This window comes from the organism of the source record quoted next, unplaced genomic scaffold (genome assembly GCF_019419815.1).
Source record: "Pyrus x bretschneideri cultivar Hongxiangsu unplaced genomic scaffold, Pyrus_bretschneideri_v1 Contig14, whole genome shotgun sequence".
Classification (NCBI taxonomy): Eukaryota; Viridiplantae; Streptophyta; class Magnoliopsida; order Rosales; family Rosaceae; genus Pyrus; species Pyrus x bretschneideri.
Genome location: NW_025999435.1, coordinates 7,330,499 through 7,350,275, shown reverse-complemented (window position 1 = coordinate 7,350,275; position 19,777 = coordinate 7,330,499). Strand labels below are relative to the sequence as shown.

Here is a 19,777-nt window from a genome sequence, read left to right as displayed (position 1 = left end):
TTCTTTTTTTTTTTGCCTACAATTGTAATCACAACCAACAAATAAGTCGGTGGTAAATAATATTAGGACTAGACTGTAAGGGCACCTCTCTAACACATGTTATCAAGCAGTTGAAGGGTATATATAAAGGGCAACTCTAACCTTCAAAGAAGCAACACTCAAGTCATCCATGGAGATACATTGGAGTTCGGAGGGCCAGTTGACCCCCCTTGCCCCTAAGTCAGTTTGCCCTTGACTGCAACCTTGTTGACCGCCACCCTCGCCACACTTTCTTGGCCTCGTGCAAGGACATGGTGGAGAAGTTGGGCCAAGTCATACAAGCAGCCGAACATGAGGCTGTAGGTGTGAGGTTGCACAATAGGGAGTTTGGGTGGTTGTGGTGGAGCCAAAAGGCTGCCGTCTAGAGCGGTTCTTCATAGAATTTCTCATTCGAATGATCAACTAGTCGAGGTGACAGATGAGCTTGAGGGTGGTTAGGGGATACAATTGCAAGGAATATGAGTTAAGTACTTTCTTTAAAAAAAAAAAAAAAAAAAAATTATTCAGGGCATGTTTACCTACAAGAAAATGGAAATTGAAATTATTTTGATTCTTGAGTTTTCTGCGTTCACAGGAATGAGAGTTAGTTCACTTCTACATTTTTTTTCTATATTTATTGACACGTAAGTAATTAGAAAAGTAAACATCAAATTCACTGAGATATCATTTGATGTGATGTGAGTCAAGAGATTTAATGGGCTTGCATACAAGTCCAATGTAAATATTTGGTAGGATTATGAGATCGCTTTTTGCGCGGGTGGCTCGTTCATCTCTATTTTCGTTCATCCAGCTTGTTCGTGGTTTCATGCTCTTGGTGGTGGTGGCGGTTCGACGATGGTGGCGCAACTGTTGTGATCGAGGCAGCAGTCTTCCATAGCTAGAGTTTTTGTTGTTGTGAAGTTGCTCTTTTTGGACCCCTATGCTATATTTCCTTTTGAAATATGCTTGTATTTGGACTGCCTTTGGACTTTGAAGTTCATGTAATAGTTTCTTTAATTAATGAAAGTTTCTTCGATAAAAAAAGAGAAGTCAAACCAGCTTAAATATTTCAAGAGTTTCTTTCGTGTACAATTTGTCAGAATTGAAATAAACACGTGATAGTACACATAAGCACAGTGTAGGTAATCACAGTTCGCAAAGCACTAAATGCTTTCTTTAAAAACGCTTTTGATTATTTGAAAGTGAATTTAGACTTAAACAGAGTCAGGCCATGAAGTCATCCTCCTTAATTGAAAGGATAGTGGTATTCACACATTTTTTTTTACCTCTTACATTTTTGTTGATTTTTGACCATTGACATTCTTCAATTCATTTGACTAGACGGTCAAAAATTAAAAGATGTGTGATAAGCACAAATAGGTGTATGAATAGCACTATCCAATTAAACGTTTTAAGAATTTGTCTATATCAAGGTTAAGGCATTGGGATGTTATCTATGTCATGTTTTTCATAGGAAAACTCACTACAAAATACAAATAAAACATTTTGTTTTAGATTGAATAAATACATTTACCAAAAAGAGGAAAGGAAAAGGAGTCCAGTCGTGCATTCCAAGCGACACAAAACCTGCACCAACAAGGTTGCGGGTCTACGGAAGGGTCTGCAACTCAACTGTCTTTCGAAACTATTATTTCTACACGTTCACTTCAAGAGATCGAAGCACTAAGTGCAATGTTCTTTGGCCTTCTACTGAGTAGGCAGTCTGCTTTTCTCTTCTTGGTTTCAACAAGCATCCTCTTGACATAGGAAATGTACCCATCGACATCGAATTTCCTTTTGCAGCCTGCATAGTTCATGTACCGTATTTTCCCAAAAATTGGTCGTTCCTTCCAACCCTGAAATGCCATATCAAAGGATGTGATAAGAGAACCTCACCGGAAATGCAAGCCATTCTAGTTTCAATGTGGTTTATATACTCTTGGAATGTAGGATCACATCTAACCTAATATTTCAATATTTGTATTACATCCAGATTTCTATGACGACTCTATTAGCACGGTGGTGTTGAATGATGGAAAATTCGAGATGAGATAAAGTTATACAGAAAGTGGAGGTGATCTGTGCCAACAAAATATTCATCTCACACGAAGGAACGAGAGAAAATTTTGAAACAAACCTGGTCGTGAACACCACAGATTGACCACATGCAACCGACGTATCCATTTGGATCCCTTCCATCTATTTCATACTGTCAGCCAAAGAACCACAGTGAAAATTTTGTAACCACCACCGCAACCGCAACCAAAATCAAAATTTACTAGTAGAATACCTTGTTATTTAGGTATATGGATATTTCAAGGGCTTCTTCAGGTCCTCTTGTCCACTCAAGGATCTTTTTTGCCCAATACATCCTGCAGATGATTATAAACTTATTTGGTGGATAACAAAATTAAATTTCACCTAAAAAGGAAATTCATAATATAAAACTAACAAATGTTGCTCTTGTTACAGAAACCCTAACCAACAATACCTCATTGCTAATTGAAACGATAAAATGAATAAGAAACCTATTAGCACGTAAAACCCTAGTTATCGTGTTGCCATTGTAATACAAGCAAACAAAGCAAGCATAAAGTGACACCATACTCGGCAAATAGCAGCACTACTTAAAAAGGACGAGATTCCTCAGTTTATAAATGGGACGAGGTAATCCAAATTTGTTTAAAAGATTAACCATATGAATTCAATGCTAATTTGCGGAGTTTCCAAATATCAGAAAGGTTTAAGAGCCCCAGGCAGAACAGGAAACCATTCAACCATGAACAGAATATGGTCGACCAAAAGGGGACTCACCGCATAAACCCATGCATCTTCCCATAATAAACCATCTCCAATTGGGAGGCATTCCAAAGCTGAAATTCAGGACCACAAGAACTAGGAGGTTAGTAGAGATTGATACGGCAGACGAGCCAAAGTTATACAACTGAGCTGACACACACAAATACATAATTTCATAAAGCATAGATCTTAGTTATATAAAGGTTGAAGCGAAGAGGAAGGAAAACATATGAAAGTTCAGATAATCCCAACATCCCACCTAAGAGAAAAATAAAAGAGCCTACAAAATCGACTTACAGGATCAGCTGTTTGTGCATTCTCCAATTGTTCCTTCCTGCAATTTCAACACTTTGTTTAGACATTCATAACCATAACTTCACAAACCCGTACTGACCAACAAAGGAAAACCGAATTACTGACGTGTAAATATGCTCTCTCTTATCAGAAGCATGGTCTGCCAACGTCTTGCGAGCCCATTCCCATGCCCCTTGTAATGAATCATAATGAGGCTGGTAGAAGCAGAAGTTATCGGCAAGTTCTCTGCGCACAATCAACTCCTCTAAAAATGCATCGACTGCCTTTAAATAGCATGTAGACACGGTTGATTAAACAATATACCACGTACAAGGCATAACAAAAGAAGTCCTTCAGCTTAAGTCAAAATAGTTACACCATAACCATAATTTCGCATCACTAACCTCAGGGCAGAGTTTCCGTCTGCTGCGTGCCTCTAAGGCACACCTCTGTGCAGATAATTGCCCAAAATGCAAATAAGGAGAAAGACCAGAAAGTCCTCCTGGTTTCAAAGGGTTATTTCGATCCGACGAATAACCCTTCAACCTTTTTGTCAAGAAACCATTTTTGCTGCCCATCAAAACTTCCATTGCCGCCTTTTCTCCCGATTCACACCAATCAATTTCAGGAACTTCTGCTCCTTTCCTAGTCATAAACGAAGGAAAAAAATCAACAACAAATCCCCAACAATCTCAACTAATGCCAACAAAATTAAAATGACATCTAACCTCAAAACTTCGTCAATAAGGCCATCCCAGTCAATCAACCGATTTACACCCACCCATTTTGTAAGCGGTGGCTGCAGCTTAGGAAATTCAACAAGGTACTCAGGAAGCTTTACATTTATCTTACTCCTTATAGTCCTAGCACTATACTCCAACTTCTACTGATGCTGCCCAAATTGGCACAACATTGTGGGCATCAACTTCATGTATCGTCACAAAATCACTAACTGCCTTGCAAATTTCCTGTTTACATTTCTGGACTTCCCGCAACGGCGAAAAGTCTGTTACTAAAAGTGAAGCCCCACATTCACCCACAAAATTGGGAATTGTCTCCTCAGCTTTTCCCTGTACGTAAAATGTGCTTCAAACATAAATAACTTCAATTTTTCCAACATAACATACAAACAAGTTGCAAAATTTGAGGGACACCGAAAATTTCCAAACTTAAGTTATGGATCGTCATGAGATTCTAGAAAGCTATAAAGAGGACAATATTTTCTGGGTAACATTGATTTACAAAATTTTCTCGGAAACCAAACACAAAACAGATTACAAACGCAGAAAAGATCAAGTAGGTATTTGGAAAATGTAATCTTTTAACGTACCCGGAAGAGGAAAAATGGAATTTGATGCGTTTCTTCAAGATCACTCTGCAATTGCTGCAAGCCCCTCAGCATAAACCCTAATTGGCGGGCTTTGGCGCCAAGAAACTGATCGAACAGATTGAACGCGACGGCCACGGGGACACTGGCCTTGCGGGCATGCTCAATGGCGTGGATCAACGCCCAATTGTCTCTAACCCTTTGGTCTCTGAACATCCAGTAAACCACGGGACCGGAAATTTGATCGGCCAGCTTGGAGCCTTCCTTCAGAATCCGAATCCGACACGGTTGAACTGTGGCGGTGGCGGAGTTGGCGGCCATGGATGAGTGGACGGTGAAGAGGAAGGGAAGAAGAGGTTGCTTGCTAACGTGCGCGGGATGTATACGGATCGGCTCAGGTTAAGAAGGCGAAGGAGGAGAATGTGAAGGTCACATGAGAGAGAGGGAAAAAAAGGAGGGAAACCAAACCGTTAGAGGTGTGGTTTTGAAAGCGGATACGTGGCCAAATAATAACCAATCATTTGTTGGCCCAAAGACAATCTTCAGCTTGGGCTTCGGCTTATTGTACCTGTTATTTAACGGTCAGATATGATATTTTTTCTGAGAGAGGATCCTTGCTGGATCCTCTTGGTAAGGAACCAATCATATTCGTTTATCTATTGTGTATCGTGAGGTCAGTTTTTGTTAGGTATTGTTTATATTTAATTTTAAGTTAAAGATTTAAAATGATTTTTGACCGTACGATATATGATAAATAGATATAGTTTGAAGATTTCTGGAATCCTTACAAAGAGGATCCAGCAAGTATCCTCGTTCATTTTCTCCTTCTGATTGTATATTAAATAACAAGTAACAGTATTGACCAAAAAAAAAAAAAGTAACGGGCTCTTTTTAGAGATAGTGGCCTCGTAAGGGTGGAGATTGAGTCGGATGCCCAAACTCTAATTAGAATGATTAAAAAGGAGGGTAAACCATTCAGTACTACGATTTGGTAGTATTCATCTTCACTTGAAAGTGAGAGGTTTTAGGTTCGAATCTCATGGATGATGAATTCAATACCAAATTAGACTGCCCATTGTGTGGTTTAGCCGAACTCACCCTTTCCTGTAATGTAAAATATCGATGTCCTCAAAAAAAAAAGAAAAGAAAAGAAAAAAAGAGGGTAATGTTGATGTGAACTTGGAATGTATTCTTTTTTATTTTAATCTTATTGCTTCACAAATTGACGATGTGAAGTTCTTGTTTGTTCAGCGGAGTGGTAATCTTGTTGCTCACTCGGTTGCTTCATTTGTTGCTTTGCATGGTGGCTTTTATTTATGGGACGCTATTGGTCTTGATTTCCTTTTTAATATTATTGTTGAAGATGTAAACATTGCTATTAAAAATTAATAAAGTTTATCCTTTGATGAAAAAAAAGAATGAAAGTTGCAAGCTTAGAGATTCCTCGAATTTGGTTTTCTTCATGCTAGGCGGATAGGTTTATTCCATTTTCATATATATATTCATTGGAGCAACATATTGCATGACAAAGTAAAGGAAGAATTACCCGTTTGAAAAAACTAAAACACATACTTGCATTGCGTAACGTAATCGACATTTGAAAAATCAATCTACGGCCCCACTCGTTTTTCATATACATGATTGGACTGGAATAGAGAATACGTTTCATGAAAGTAGTGCAAATTACAATTATTCATTTAACGAGTTTACAAGAACAAAACCTTATGCATTACTCGAGGCCAATGAATCAGCAACCGAGATCCGTCTGTGGCACCCCTTTGCACAACTTAACAGTGCGTCACCGGCTGCCAAGATACAATCATGACGGCTTCAACCGTCTACGAGACTACACCACCTCCGCAAACGCCACGAAAAGATTTGTGTTTGTATGTACTATCCCACTCTGTCAACACTATATACCTACATGGTTTATGTATGCGCCCAATGTCTAAGTTATGCGACACAATCTCAACGAGATACTGTTATTCTTTCACCCAAAACTGCACCCAATAGTCAGTCATATGCTAGTGATGATCTCCCAGACCTCTCGAAATCCATGACTTTACCGGGCTTTGATTTTACTGATGATCCCAAGGAGAAAGGCTTAGAGCATCCTGCATTTCATCTTCTAGATCGGTACTCATCAGTCATCTTGAACCACCAGACGGAAGCAGATAAATCTTCTACATCAGCAATCACAATCAACCAGACTGCCGTTTTGATCTTCTACGTTTCCCGAGAAGTTTGAGCATGTTGTCAGTGATGTCAGGGGGGGAGTTGTCTTCTTCATCACGATGGTTTTCTGAGGTGTGAGTCAACCAGGCCAGTGCTTCTATAGCAGCATCCCTTTCTGCAAGCTGCTTATTTTTCTTAGGTTTCCCGACAAATTGCATGCCCTTGAACTCCACCAGTGCTCTGAACTCGTTCGTCTTAAGGTGCTTTGTTTTGTATTTTGGAGGAGAATGTCCTGCTCTCATCAACAGAGTTTGAAGCAAACTCTTAGGATTGGTTCCGTCTTTAGTGAATCTACTGTTATCACCAGATTCCTTCGGCTTTCTGCTGTCACGACCAAATACAAATCTCCCTTCACATTGATCTCCGGAAACCAGCTCTTGAACAGCAAGCATCAGGTACTTCCCTTCCTTGTGGATATCAAGGCTAGGATCTTCAAGCTGCATCATTGCAAGGTTGACAAACGTAACGTTACAATACAGTGTACAAGACTGGTAACCACGTCAAAAGTTCCCCTCCTTCCTAATAAACCAGGATTTCGACCCCAGTACTAAAGACCGCAAGAAGAAAGTAGAATATTAAACAAACATAATCGGCTTCTGAAAAAAAAAAAAGGCCCAATAGATCACCTTCTTTTGAATAAGCTCATTAAGTTCTTCCTTAAGCTTCAAATAGCAGTCCACCAAACTAGGATCCATGAAGAAGTCGATATAACCATCCAACATTCTCAAATGCCCAGCCTAAGGATGGAATAAAAATAGAGGGAAAAATAAAATGAGGAGAGTACAGAATACAAGATCACAAAAGTCAATTCATATATTTGTATCAACTCAGCGTTGTACAATTGAATAATCACCTGGACCCCATGGTTCAACGCACCACCAAAAAGGATCAGGATCGAATCAGATACGCCAGTGGAATCACGTATGAATACAGTATTGACCCTTACTTTCTCACCAAAGACCAACCAGGGATAAGGAATTGTTTGGTAACGCACATTCACAGAATTCTGAAAGTAACACAAACTGATTAATTACGGGGAAACTCTTAATAACTTTTCAGATAAAAGTAAAAAGGGTTTAGGGTTTAGGTGAAGTTCTATAAATTCTGTTATCAAATTTCCAAATAAAAGTAAAAAGTGCACAATTCCTGTATTACATGTCGGTACGTACAAAGTATCCAGTATACCTATGACCATGTTTAAGCTAGAACCCTAGTACTCACATACCAACTGTGCAAATTCTTTTATATATTGTTAAGAGTTAATCCTCAGACTCAGAACCAATTGGGCACTGGAGAAGACTAGATTATCGTATATTGCAGTGTATGCTTGACATACCCGAGTATGACCTATATTCTTACATGTGGCTGAATTGTACACTTCGAAGCCATACCTTGTTGCAGGCATCAAAATTTGTGAATGGAAAAAAAAATTCATTCCAGGAAAGATTCAAGCCTTTCTAAAGGAATGTCTGAAATATTAATTATCGATAAAAAGTTGTTTTTCTCATAAAAGAATTAATTATATACAATAGGATTTTCATCAACTAGCCTAGATTTAATTCAACAAAGTGAAAATTTGGGCCTTACCCAACAGTTCCAATATATTTAGCAAACTATCAAGATCTTAATTTTGATTAGGCATTGGAACTTACAGCAAATAGTAGAACCTGGCCATCATCCATCGTTTTGAATGACATGGACGTCTCTCGGTGCTGCAGATATGTTAAAAGATACAAATGTAAAAGAAAATTTGAGATTTAAAGATTAGCCAGCAAAAGAATATTTTCAACTACAGATAACATACCACCACAGATGCTATTCCAGGGAAAAGTCCAGAACATATGATTGCACGAACCAAGGACTGGTTGTGACTTAGCTTGTTGTTAATGCTTGCATCCGCATCCACCAATCCAGCATCTCTTAAAATGTAGTTAAACTGCTTCCGAAGAGAATGGATAGCCTGAAGTGTTTGAGCAGAAAGGAAATTTCTCCAGCAATATTCATAAGCTGATCCTTCTCTTTCAGCATCTTTCCATCCTTCATATGCACGAACAAGAGCCATATGATCACTGTAATCTTTTGCAGAGAATCTAGATTTTGCTGTCCCTGCTAACTGTATGAAACAAAGTGAGAGAGAGAAAGATAGAGCACACAGTATGGAGTCATTTAGGTACAATGTGAAAGGGAGAGTACCAGACCAGCAAACTAGCATATTCAAATGGGAGTTCATTATTTGTGATAACTAATAATATTTGCGATAATAGCTCTGTAAACTAGACCTTATTTGCCCCTTTTTTTACAGTGTTACAGAGCGGATTGGCCAAAATAAGAATTACATTTTCATTTGTATTCAATATGGACTGAATTAGAATATTACATTCCTTTACCAGTTAATTCAACCATCTTTTTTTAAGCATCTATGTGTGCATTTATTTATGAATTTTGGTTAAAATTTAACATGCATCACACTACTTTGTATGGAAGTATTTTATAGAACTACAATTTTAGGTCACCGTATCTGGTTTGAACACCACTCTCGTCATATGGGTATGTACTAAACTACTGTAACTATGTTAAATTTACATCGGTCCATACGAGGAAGTGTGGATTTCAACAGAATAGATACCAAATTTTTGTGGAAGTTTGTTAACTCAAATTTGGTCCTAAATGTGTTTTGGGTTTTTGCTTTCTTAGACCCCAGTTTTTAAATTGAGTAAGAATCTAAAGTACATGAATAACATTAGTAGATGGTAGATTTTCAGACTTAAGTATATAGAACATGGTTATTGAGCTTTTTGAATATGGTCCTATATGCTTTGGTCGCAAGAATTTTACTTTAAACAATGTTCTATGGGTCACAGAACCAGAACAAATACAGATTTTATGCAGCACAAGTGTGTGAATATTTGCTTCACCCTTACCCAAGTTCTATTGGCTTTAGACTAATTTTAGTGTGGTGTGAGAAACAAACATAAGGACATATTTTTCTCGTGCTGTTAGGATGTGCTTTCGGATGAATGTAAGAATCCCCACACAATTCGTTTTTTTAACTTGCAGCTAACAAGTCCATTTGGTTGCATCAAAAGCACATAATATAAGATTGATTACACCAGAAGTGCATGATACAAGACTGATTGAATGAGAGGTACATAAAAAAAGGTTGACAGTATCAGAGGTACATAACATATCTGCAGAGCCGAGAATCAATTTTGATGCACTAACAGACTACTTACTGAATTTTGTACTTACATCTTTTTTGTCTTGAGGCAAAAGGAAAGGATCCCTGACACTTAGACCAGACACTATTGTAAGAACAGGATCAAAGCAATGAAACACAGCACCCATAATCAGCATTTTCCCTAGTTTGGGATCCACTGGAAGTATTGACAAATATTTTCCTGATCAAAGAACAAAAAAGAAAGAAGAAAGCAAAGAAGTCTCAGTAAATAAGGGAATTCAGTTACAACTTACGTAGCGCAAGTTTCATTCAGGAAACAAACTAACCGAGACTTGTCAAATTTTCATTCTCATCTAATGCCCCAATTGAAGTAAGAAAACCAATGGCATTTTGGACCTGTCATATATTGACATTGTCAACTTGTGTAATTAACAAAAGTAATTTATGAAATAAAATAAGAAAGCTACTAAATTCAGACACCAGTAAGGCAGTAACAAAATGAAAATGAGCAGGCCAATATGATCTTTAAAAATACAAAACTCTTTTTCTTTAACTCGATCGAAACTACTTAATGTGAGGAAGGTGTGAAAGAGAAATAAAAACTGATTAAATTTGGGAAAGGTAAAATTCTGAGCTGCTTATCGAGATCCAAGTTCCAACTGACGAATACATAATTATAGGACATAGCAAATATATAGGACAGATATCAAACAGTATAGAATATTCATTGAGCAGCAACACTTACAGCTAGGGGTTCCGGTGGCTGCAAGGCAGCTGACAAGAATTCCCCTATACTAGCAACCTGCAAACTTTTAATTTGCAAGCAAAGAGAGTTCAAAGGAGTTCTGAGCAGTTCAGGAAGTTGATATTCAGCAAAAGCGTGATAAACACATTTGGGGTAAAGGTGGTAACATTCGCCTGGCAGCACCCGGCCAGCCCTACCCCTTCTCTGCAACCAAGTATAATCCAACAAGGCACAAAAATCCCTTTGCGTATTAGATGCACAGATATCAAGAAGAAAATTATTTACAAACAAAGATGAAAGAGAAAGCAAAACAAGATGCCAATGGCATCCTGAAACAAAGATATAAGTGCAATACTTGCAAGCAAACACCACCTCCTCCTAAATGAATAAGCATGTCAATTGACTTCATACACACTTCATACATGTGCACAGGCAATGACCAAATTCAATTTTAAACTTTATGTTAGCAGCTCTGACTTTAATGAGCCAGCAGCACCAAATAGAGGAATAAAGTGGGAAAACCTCATTGAATTATGAAGCAACATAATCTAGTTCCAAATACATAGAGAAGCTGCTTAGTGAAGTGAATAAGGTCCAAAAAGACTTACTTGCCGAGCAGATGCTTGCGATATCCAAGAAGGTAGCAGACAAGGTGTATTATTCAAAGCATCATACGAGGTCTCTTTTGCTTTTCCACAATCCACCACAAAAACTACATCATTGATTGTAATGCTTGCTTCTGCCATATTTGTTGCAAGGACTATTTTACGAATGTTAGGAGGTGGTCTTCCAAATATGAGTTTCTGGGGAGGAGGTGATAAGCAGTAAATATATTAGGTTAGTTAAAATAAATACAATAACAAGACAACAAAGCCTTATCCCACTAAGTGGGGAGGTTAGTTAATATAAATAATGGAATAAAATTTCAAACAAGCTAAGGTACATACTAGAGATGACATATTTTAGGCAATATCCAAAAGTTACGAGGCCATGTTTATAACAGACTATATAAATTAAAAAGACCTTATACTACTAACTGAATAGCTGGCAAGCGAAACAATAACCTACTAGACAAATTATTCAAGTTTGTTGGTTTACCACTATTGTAAAAGCCACTAGAATGTGGGTCAATCATTATTTTACATTCTAAGATTCTGCATATGGGCCTCGTTCTTCGCCACTAGAGACCAACACATGGAATTTAATTCATAAGGGGGGTTTTCAATTTCAAGAATTCGAACTTAAGATCTCAAATTTAACATTATCATAAGGTTGGAACCTTGGAGTTTCCAACACAAAACCACTTGATTATAGGCGGTGATAACCATGATCTTATGTACTGAGAACATCCTATATGAGATATTTAAATCCTCAATAGACTGCCTCATGTGTGGCTAAATTCAGCCAAATCCCCACATTAACAATATTGGGTGACGTCAAGCAGGCGTCACCAAATAAGGCCTGAAGTGAGAATAAATTGCTAGTGCGTACATTACCATAATATTTAGGATATGTGTTACAATGATTTTATAACCTTCTTATCCTAAAACAAACAAACAACAAGCTTCCCGCTCAACAATCATCATGGCAAACCTCTTTGTTAGTGACTACTACAAGTAACCAGTACTATATACCTTATCAGTGACTAAATTTTGAATGGGGAATTCTTCAGAGTGACTAAAAGCTATAGCCTTCTACACTAACTCATGAGCATACATGTACACCTAACAACCCATAATATCCGCAATTAATATGCAACCATGTGAGAAGATACTTCCATTTTGATTGATTCCATCGAGCGGCAAATTTAATAACAAGAAGAAAAAAGAAATCATAACACAAAAGTCAAAAAGACCAAATATTTTGAAGAATATCAAAAGCTGTTCATATGCCCAAGACTCCAGATTTGCGTGGTCCTTTACACCAAGTAAAGACTAAGAATTTTCAAGTGAAGCAATCCTGTTAGACTGATATATAGAATATAGTTGCCTTACTTAGGGACAATAATGGCCTTCAAACACAATATCAAATGCTTCATGAGTTATGCTGATGCAACTCCCAATGCGGAAGAGCAGATATAGAAATAAACTAACCTGTTCAGATGTTCCCATTGACCCATGGCATGTTAGAAGCAAAACCCTGTTAGGATCACCTAAAAGTGGATGTGCTTTAAGTTGATCCCTCAAAGAGCTTATATCCTCCCACCCAGTCATGAATACTAAAACAGCACCTTGTCGTTCCTTCCGACATATATGACATAAAACTGCCTCAATTAAATTAAATCCAATGCAATCAGGTGTCCAACATGATAGTGAATCACGTGCCCTGGCACTGTAACTCTCAAAGCTTGATTTATTAAGAGCATCCTGTGTAAAGGTAGCACGATAGGTAAGTCCACACCAGCTTCATACATAACTTCAAATTACACATGCAGCTCTTTGTTTCCTCATTAATAACTCATTATATTGCGAAGCCAAACAATGGATAGAAATAATGGAAGCACTTTAGTTTGTTTTTATTTTACTGTTAGCCAATTTATAGAACAGCTTAAAATAGAAGATTTAGTTGATAATGAAAGTTTATGAACAATTAAGTTTTAGAAAATTATCCTTAATGAATGAGCAGTGTGTGCCGTTTTTTCTAGCAAGCATAATCAGGAACCATGATAAAATAGATTATGAAGATAAATAGCACTATTTCATTATTAATGACTACTTTCAATAATATGCAGTCCTCTGATGGACTCCCTACACCTCCACAAAAACCCACTTTCTTAGCATTCATATGAGAATACGTGTTTTATCTGATACGAAACATATAATATTTAAAATAAATACACACACACACACACACACACACACATGTGTGTGTGTATATATATATATATATATATAAGGATCCATGGCACTACACTGTACTTTTAGACACAAGTTTTAAACCGTTAGATTGGCCCACAATCAATGGTTAAGATTTACTCTGATAGCTAATTAATTATCATTATTAATTTCCATACGAAATTAATATTACTTTTTAATTTATATACAAATAACAATTAAATGCACAGTAATCAATCAAGCCTCGTATGGTGGAAATTTCAAAGGTTAATCAGGTTAGAAAACTCTTAATGGCTCTCCATCTCCAGTTTTTGTTCACCATTGCAGGCCAAGGAAGAGCATGCTCTCCCCCATGCAAGCACTCCTTCATATTGGAATTTTGAGTTGTTCCGTTTCTTTTCCTTTTCCACATTGAGAAAGAACCTAAATTTGATTTTATTTAAAAAAATTGATTATCTTCCTAATCCAATAGATTCATTGCTCTTCTTTAGTTTTAATCTAGGTAATTTTGAAACTAATAGGGTTCCTCTTTTTCAACACGATTATCAAGAAACAAAATTGTACTATCAACCAATGCTATTTTTAACCTTCGTTGTTACTTATCTCTGGGATTCAGAGAGTTCTGCAATGATTTGCGTAAGAATTCATATTTGGCATTGTTTAGCAGAAGCAAAAAATTATCTCACATAAAACATAAGAAACCAAGATGGTGAGGCGATAGAGAAGAGAGATGGAAGTTTTTTTTTAATTTTTCGTCAGCACTGAATGAAGTGTGAACTTAAAGCTGGGGTCAACTTTCAATAACGAAAATAGAGAACAGAACAGGTTGTTGGTGAAGACGAAGAGAAAAGAAAAAGAAAAAAAAATGTAAAGTTAATAGGATTAAGAGAGAGAATCAGATTCATAATTAAAAAATGTGTGTGTGTGTGTGTGTGTGTGTGTATAGGCAGAAGAGAACTACAGAGACCCAAATATTTAAAGAAAACAATACGCTCAACTCAAGTCATAGTTCCCCTAATAACAATGAAATAAACTAAAGAGAATGTCCCTGAAATGCTTACGCAAAATGCCGTGTATTAATGCCAAAAAACTGCTCTTCTCCCTTAGAAAACCCACCCTCTCCCCTTTTTCAAATATTTTGTCCCTCTCCATCTAGACAAAAAGGACATAATGAAGCCAAACATTTGCTGCATCCTAAGCCTAAAATTTGATAAGTGATTGGCACGCTAAAGATTAGATACATGATGTCTTCTCTAGGAACCACAAGTTCGAAAAATATTAGGATGGAAGGGGCAAGGGAGTGAAATGTTTTCTGAACTCTATGCTACGATTGGCAGTATTCCTACTTCCTTTCGAACTAGGTGCGAAAAATTTTGTTAGATAACCATAAAATCCAAAAACTTAAGCTGTCAGGGAATGGGCCAACAATGAATATCAAGAATGCATTATCCCTAACATACAGTCCCATTCTTCCCATATAGGTTTATCCCCACCCTGCTCCTTGTAATGTCGTTGGGTAGTGTGTGGCCATTGTTAGACCTTTATATAAATGATGCAAATCTGTCATTTTTGGGCAATGAAGACGAGATTTTACAAGAACTTCTAACAATCCCAATGGGAATCACCCTACGAAAACTTTGTTTCAATTTCATGAAATCCATTTCAAACTAACATAATACCTCAACCAGAGCAGTAATCTGGTTTTTCCTTTTTCGAGGCACTAACTGCTTCTGTGTTTTCCACAGTTTGTCTTGGCCATAATCATCAATTTGGTTGAAGGAAGTCAACTTATACCCAGTCATTTCCAGTACATCTTCTAAAAAGTGTGCTCTTACTGGATATGTAAAGCCCTGCATAACATAAAAATGCATTAAAATTCATATGGGAGAAAGACTAACACTAGAGGTTCTTGACAATGCTTGACCAGAGTACGAGGAATAGAATTACAAGGGCAGCCTGTGGTACATAAAAATGCACTGAAATAAATATGCATTTGTTAATACATTAATGTTGCATCAGCAACAGTCCACGTTTAGTAATCTCTATTTTTGTTCACTTGCAGCAGAACCTGGAAAATTCATGAGATTTTTCTGATGCAGTTTATCACACATTTCCGGTTACTAAGCATACTTATGTTTACAATCACCAGTGCAGACATGAACAACAGCTCTCTCTATACAGCTAACACTACCTACATAAACAATGCAATTAAGATACTACAAATCAATATGTACCCTGAACAAACTCAGTATTTAGCTAACCGGAATATGAATTGTAGGAGCTCCTCCAAAATAACTTGAAAACAGCTCAGCATTCAGAGTAGCACTCATTAAAACCAATCTCAAATCCCGACGGCGTGGAAGCAGATCCTTCAGCACAATCAATAAGAAATCTGCAAAATACAATTATAGAAGAGAAAGAGAAAGGGGTGGGGGGAATTCAGCTAGGCTGCTTTTTCTGCACTATAAGACATTAAAATGGATATTTATGGAAGTGTACCTTCATTCATGCCTCGCTCATGAATTTCATCAACAAAAACATGGGTTATACCATTCAAGTTACGATCACTCAACAGACGGCGAAGTAAAATACCACTTGTACAAAAAAGCAGATGGGTATTTTTTCCCTTCATTCCCTCCAATCGAACTTTATAGCCAACCTAGCAAAAAACTCTCTTGTGATATAGCCGCAGAATAATGAAGCTTTCAATCTAAAATATACATCTTTTTCTTTCTTCAAAGTAAATTAATTCGCAAGGTATGTGCGTGCACATCTATGATCTATATCTATGGCTTGAGGGAGACAAGACTCACTGTTTCACCAAGAGGCTCTCCCCTCTCTGCCGACACTCTTTCTGCAACAGCCATAGCAGATATTCTTCGAGGCTGTGTGCAAATGATGCTACAGAATGCTCCACGGCCAGATTCTATTTCTGACTCTAGGATATATTGAGGAAGTTGAGTGGTCTTACCACATCCAGTCTCCCCAGATATCACTATTACCTATCATCAAAACAGCTTATTTAGAATTCTGCTGGAGGTAAAATGTAAAACACAGTACAGAAGAAGTAATTTCATCAGTTGTTAGGAAGATATCAAAGAAGCAACTACTTTTTACAGCCAAAGTATTACTGATCACAAGATTCAGAGTATAATCTACTGTACCCAATAAAAGCACAAACTCCTACATGCTCCCCAACACCCCCCCCCCCCCCAATAAAAAAAAAAAAAGGGTGTATCGTTTTTTTATCCCACTTACATCAAGTAGAAACAGAAGCAGATTCATTTAGAAAATGATATCAATTGGAAACATAATATCTATGTCGTGCACTAAATACAGAGTCTGGAATCGTTGATGCTATGTACTATGTAAGTTTTTAGGCCCTGAAAACAGTTACCACTCTTTGCAAACAACATAAAGAAGAAATGTTAAGTGTTATTTTGTTTAGAGTTTTTCTATCTAAACAGCATGCATATCTTCGTTCACACACATTTTTATCTACACCGCATCTTTAAATTAAACTCTCACTCACTCTAAAGAACACCCACACTTTACCCACATCACCATCTCTCTCTTTCACTTCCATCAAGTACCCATCAACTCTCTTTCTTTCATTGCCATCAACTTTCTTCCTAATACAAACACATGCACAGACTGCCAATTCCGAGCTTATTGTTCCAATTCAATTTATTCCAATTCATATTTTTGTGCTTGGCAATTTGAACATCTGAGTTGTCGTTCATGGCTACCTCCCAAAAGTTGTAACTAGATTTGAGCATTGGGGTCACGTCCATGAGTCGTCCTCCAATTGAGTTTGTAGAATGAATTTAAATGGGATTGGAGCAATCCCAGCTGCTTGTGTGGTTTTAGAACCTTGGTCATGGCTACGTCCCCAACACAGAATACATGTTTGTGGTTTCTAGAGAGAGAGCCTTTCCAAGGCCGTGAAAGACAGATAAAACCTTATTCAACGTATTATGTATCATTTATTGTGTTTTCATGCTAGGAAAGAATTCCAAAAATAAAATTATAGTTTAATTACAGGTTGAACTCAGATGAGAGTGGAGTTTAGCAGAAAAAACACTTTGTTTATAAATTTTTGTATCTTTTGAGCTTCAACGAGTTCAAGAAATAAAGAAGCAAGAACAACAACAAATGGATAGAAGAAATGAAGCGATATGTCCTATAACTAAACCTGATTCTGTGCAATTGCTTGCAGCAACCTTTCATTCTCCTTGAAAGCCGGTAGTGATTTGCGGAAGTCTAGCATCTTCTTGCCTTCGGGTGATTCCTTTAAATAAAAAAAGAAACATTGGAAAAGAGACCAAAACCCTTAGCATGGTATTGCAGGTAATTTATTAGGATATGTTGCCCCAATAAGTGTGCATTAGAAACACATGGTACAGATGAAAGCCAAATGTATCCTACCTGCCAAGCTCTTTGCATATTACGCATTCGCAAACTCCTCCTTTGAAGAACCTTCTCCATTACAGACCCATCTAGAAAAGAATCTGCATTCTCATCCAGGTTTGCATTTTCGACCTGACCAATGTGCTCAGAGTCCCCTCTATTTCCAGTGAACTTCCCAGAGTTTAACTGAAGTCGATCAAGGTGCTCTTGCAGCAAACCCTCTACCCTCCTTTGCAAGCCAAGAGGGATAACCACCTGCCCAGATGAATGATGACATCATCAAACTCTCCCCCATAAAACCACTCTCAACATGTATACAAATCTTTCATGGTTGGAAAAGAATTGGCGAGACAAGAAGATGACATTACCTCTCTTTGTGGCCGCTTATCATCCAAATCAGGCCTGTAGTTTGGAAGAGGGCCCTTGCTGGCCACCACCGCTTTCCCATATATTTCACTAAGAGTAAGAAGAGTTGAATGAGCAATTTGATGTATCAGTGATAGATTAGCGAATAACAAAGGCAAAGATGGTCCCTTTGTTAGTCTTACCAATAAAGTCCCATCCTTTTGGCAAGGTTAGATATCTGCTCATAGTCTCTCCTATCTCTCTTATCTCTGGATACAATCTCTTGGTCCTTTTCGCTGCGTAATAGCAAGCTCATTTTCCATTTCCACTCGTCAATGTTCGCCACTGAAGACGATGCCTACACTCAAGTGTCAGCCACATGTTCTTCATTTCTAAATGTAGCTAAAGTAAGCACACAATTGCAATCCCAGACTTTCCACACATTTTCTCGGCAGCCAAACAGAGGATAATGAAAATAACAAGAGAAAAGAACAAATTGAAATTCAGAAGAAAGTAACCTTTTGGCCTTCGAATTCGCACGCGTACTCATCGTCGGAGAACTGCTCGGCGGCGTACCCGCAAAAGGCGCGCTTTGAAATGAGGAATCGGGCTCCGCCGTCGGAAATTGAAGAAGAAGAGTGGGGTTGGAGTAGAAGAAGCAAAGTGCGGCAGCGACCGTTTGTCTTGCGGGAAGAAGGAAAACAACAAGGGTTATTGTTGGAGACTGACTTGAGAAGGAGACCAAGTGCTGCTCTCGAATTACGCATCAATTCTCACCTTCTTTGCATCAATCAATCTCAAACTCTGGAAATAATGCAAAATTTTCAGCAAATCCTTAATTAATTAATCAATCAAAAAATCAATCCCCAATTTATCTATCGAAATCAAAAGCAGAGGAAGAACAAAAGAAGCAACCTGGAAAGATGAGAAATGTAGAGACTGGAGAGTAGCGATGGAGGAGCGAGAGGGACGAGTCGCAGAGACGGACGGAGCACGAGGGAGGAGTCGGGGACTGAGAGAGCACGTGACGTTTTACGTACAACTTTCGGCAGACCTGATTATTTTTGTATTTTTTTATTTTTAACAAAGGTAAATTTCATTACCAACAAACATAAAAATATAATTACATAAAAGAAGCCCAAATACAAGATAAGCACACACAAAATTGACCCCAAAACCAAAAGTACCACAAAAAGAGCCTAAGACAGAAAAACAAAAACACTTCATAGAAGCCTGCATCCTACGCTGCAGCCAAGATATCGCAAACCACGACCCCAACAACTGCCTGTAATCAAGCAGATCACAACCCCAGCAGTGGAAGAACAGAAGACTCAATCATCCTCCAAAGATCACCCTTAGAAATTTCAACCACCAATTGAAGGACCAAACTATAGAAGCCCGCAGAAAGAAGCAACCCGCAAACAACAGTGCCAACAAGGGGGCACACTGATGGAAAGAGTTGGTGCCAACACCCGAGCTAGAGCTATATGAACCTTACAAGAGAATTGCTAAAGCAATATACATTAATTCATTCATATGTAGTTTAATTGCTTGATTGATTATGATCTCTAGATGATGTTAATAAATGTTCT

General features: G+C 37.8%; 2 protein-coding genes across 4 annotated transcripts; both read right to left on the bottom strand.

Moving 5' to 3' along the window:
* Positions 1–1,399: 1,399 nt before the first annotated feature.
* On the bottom strand, positions 1,400–4,883 carry LOC103952293 (deoxyribodipyrimidine photo-lyase). Its single transcript, XM_009363864.3, is given in 10 exon segments — positions 1,400–1,874; positions 2,156–2,227; positions 2,309–2,390; positions 2,833–2,891; positions 3,115–3,151; positions 3,238–3,395; positions 3,516–3,756; positions 3,840–3,994; positions 3,996–4,181; positions 4,442–4,883. Coding segments are annotated over 10 exon segments (1,497 nt in total). The 5' UTR covers positions 4,760–4,883; the 3' UTR covers positions 1,400–1,685.
* Positions 4,884–5,987: 1,104 nt separating this feature from the next.
* Positions 5,988–19,260, bottom strand: LOC103952294 (DExH-box ATP-dependent RNA helicase DExH3). Of its 3 annotated transcripts, none has more exons than XM_009363865.3 (20): positions 19,101–19,260; positions 18,704–18,989; positions 18,389–18,543; positions 18,209–18,296; positions 17,859–18,095; positions 17,626–17,721; positions 16,244–16,432; positions 15,930–16,089; positions 15,692–15,822; positions 15,110–15,280; positions 12,690–12,962; positions 11,205–11,399; positions 10,597–10,800; positions 10,178–10,247; positions 9,923–10,071; positions 8,478–8,786; positions 8,326–8,385; positions 7,527–7,679; positions 7,300–7,410; positions 5,988–7,110 (listed from the first exon to the last, which is right to left on the bottom strand). In XM_009363865.3, the coding sequence occupies exons 2-20, from the start codon at positions 18,950–18,952 to the stop codon at positions 6,640–6,642; spliced, it is 3,471 nt and encodes a 1,156-aa protein (XP_009362140.2). In that variant the 5' UTR covers positions 18,953–18,989; positions 19,101–19,260; the 3' UTR covers positions 5,988–6,639. The 3 variants fall into 3 exon arrangements, with proteins under 3 accessions (XP_009362140.2, XP_048435928.1, XP_048435930.1); XM_048579971.1 differs by having other exon boundaries at positions 18,704–19,019; positions 19,100–19,251; XM_048579973.1 differs by lacking the exon at positions 19,101–19,260 and having other exon boundaries at positions 18,389–18,530; positions 18,704–18,846.
* Positions 19,261–19,777: the final 517 nt, after the last annotated feature.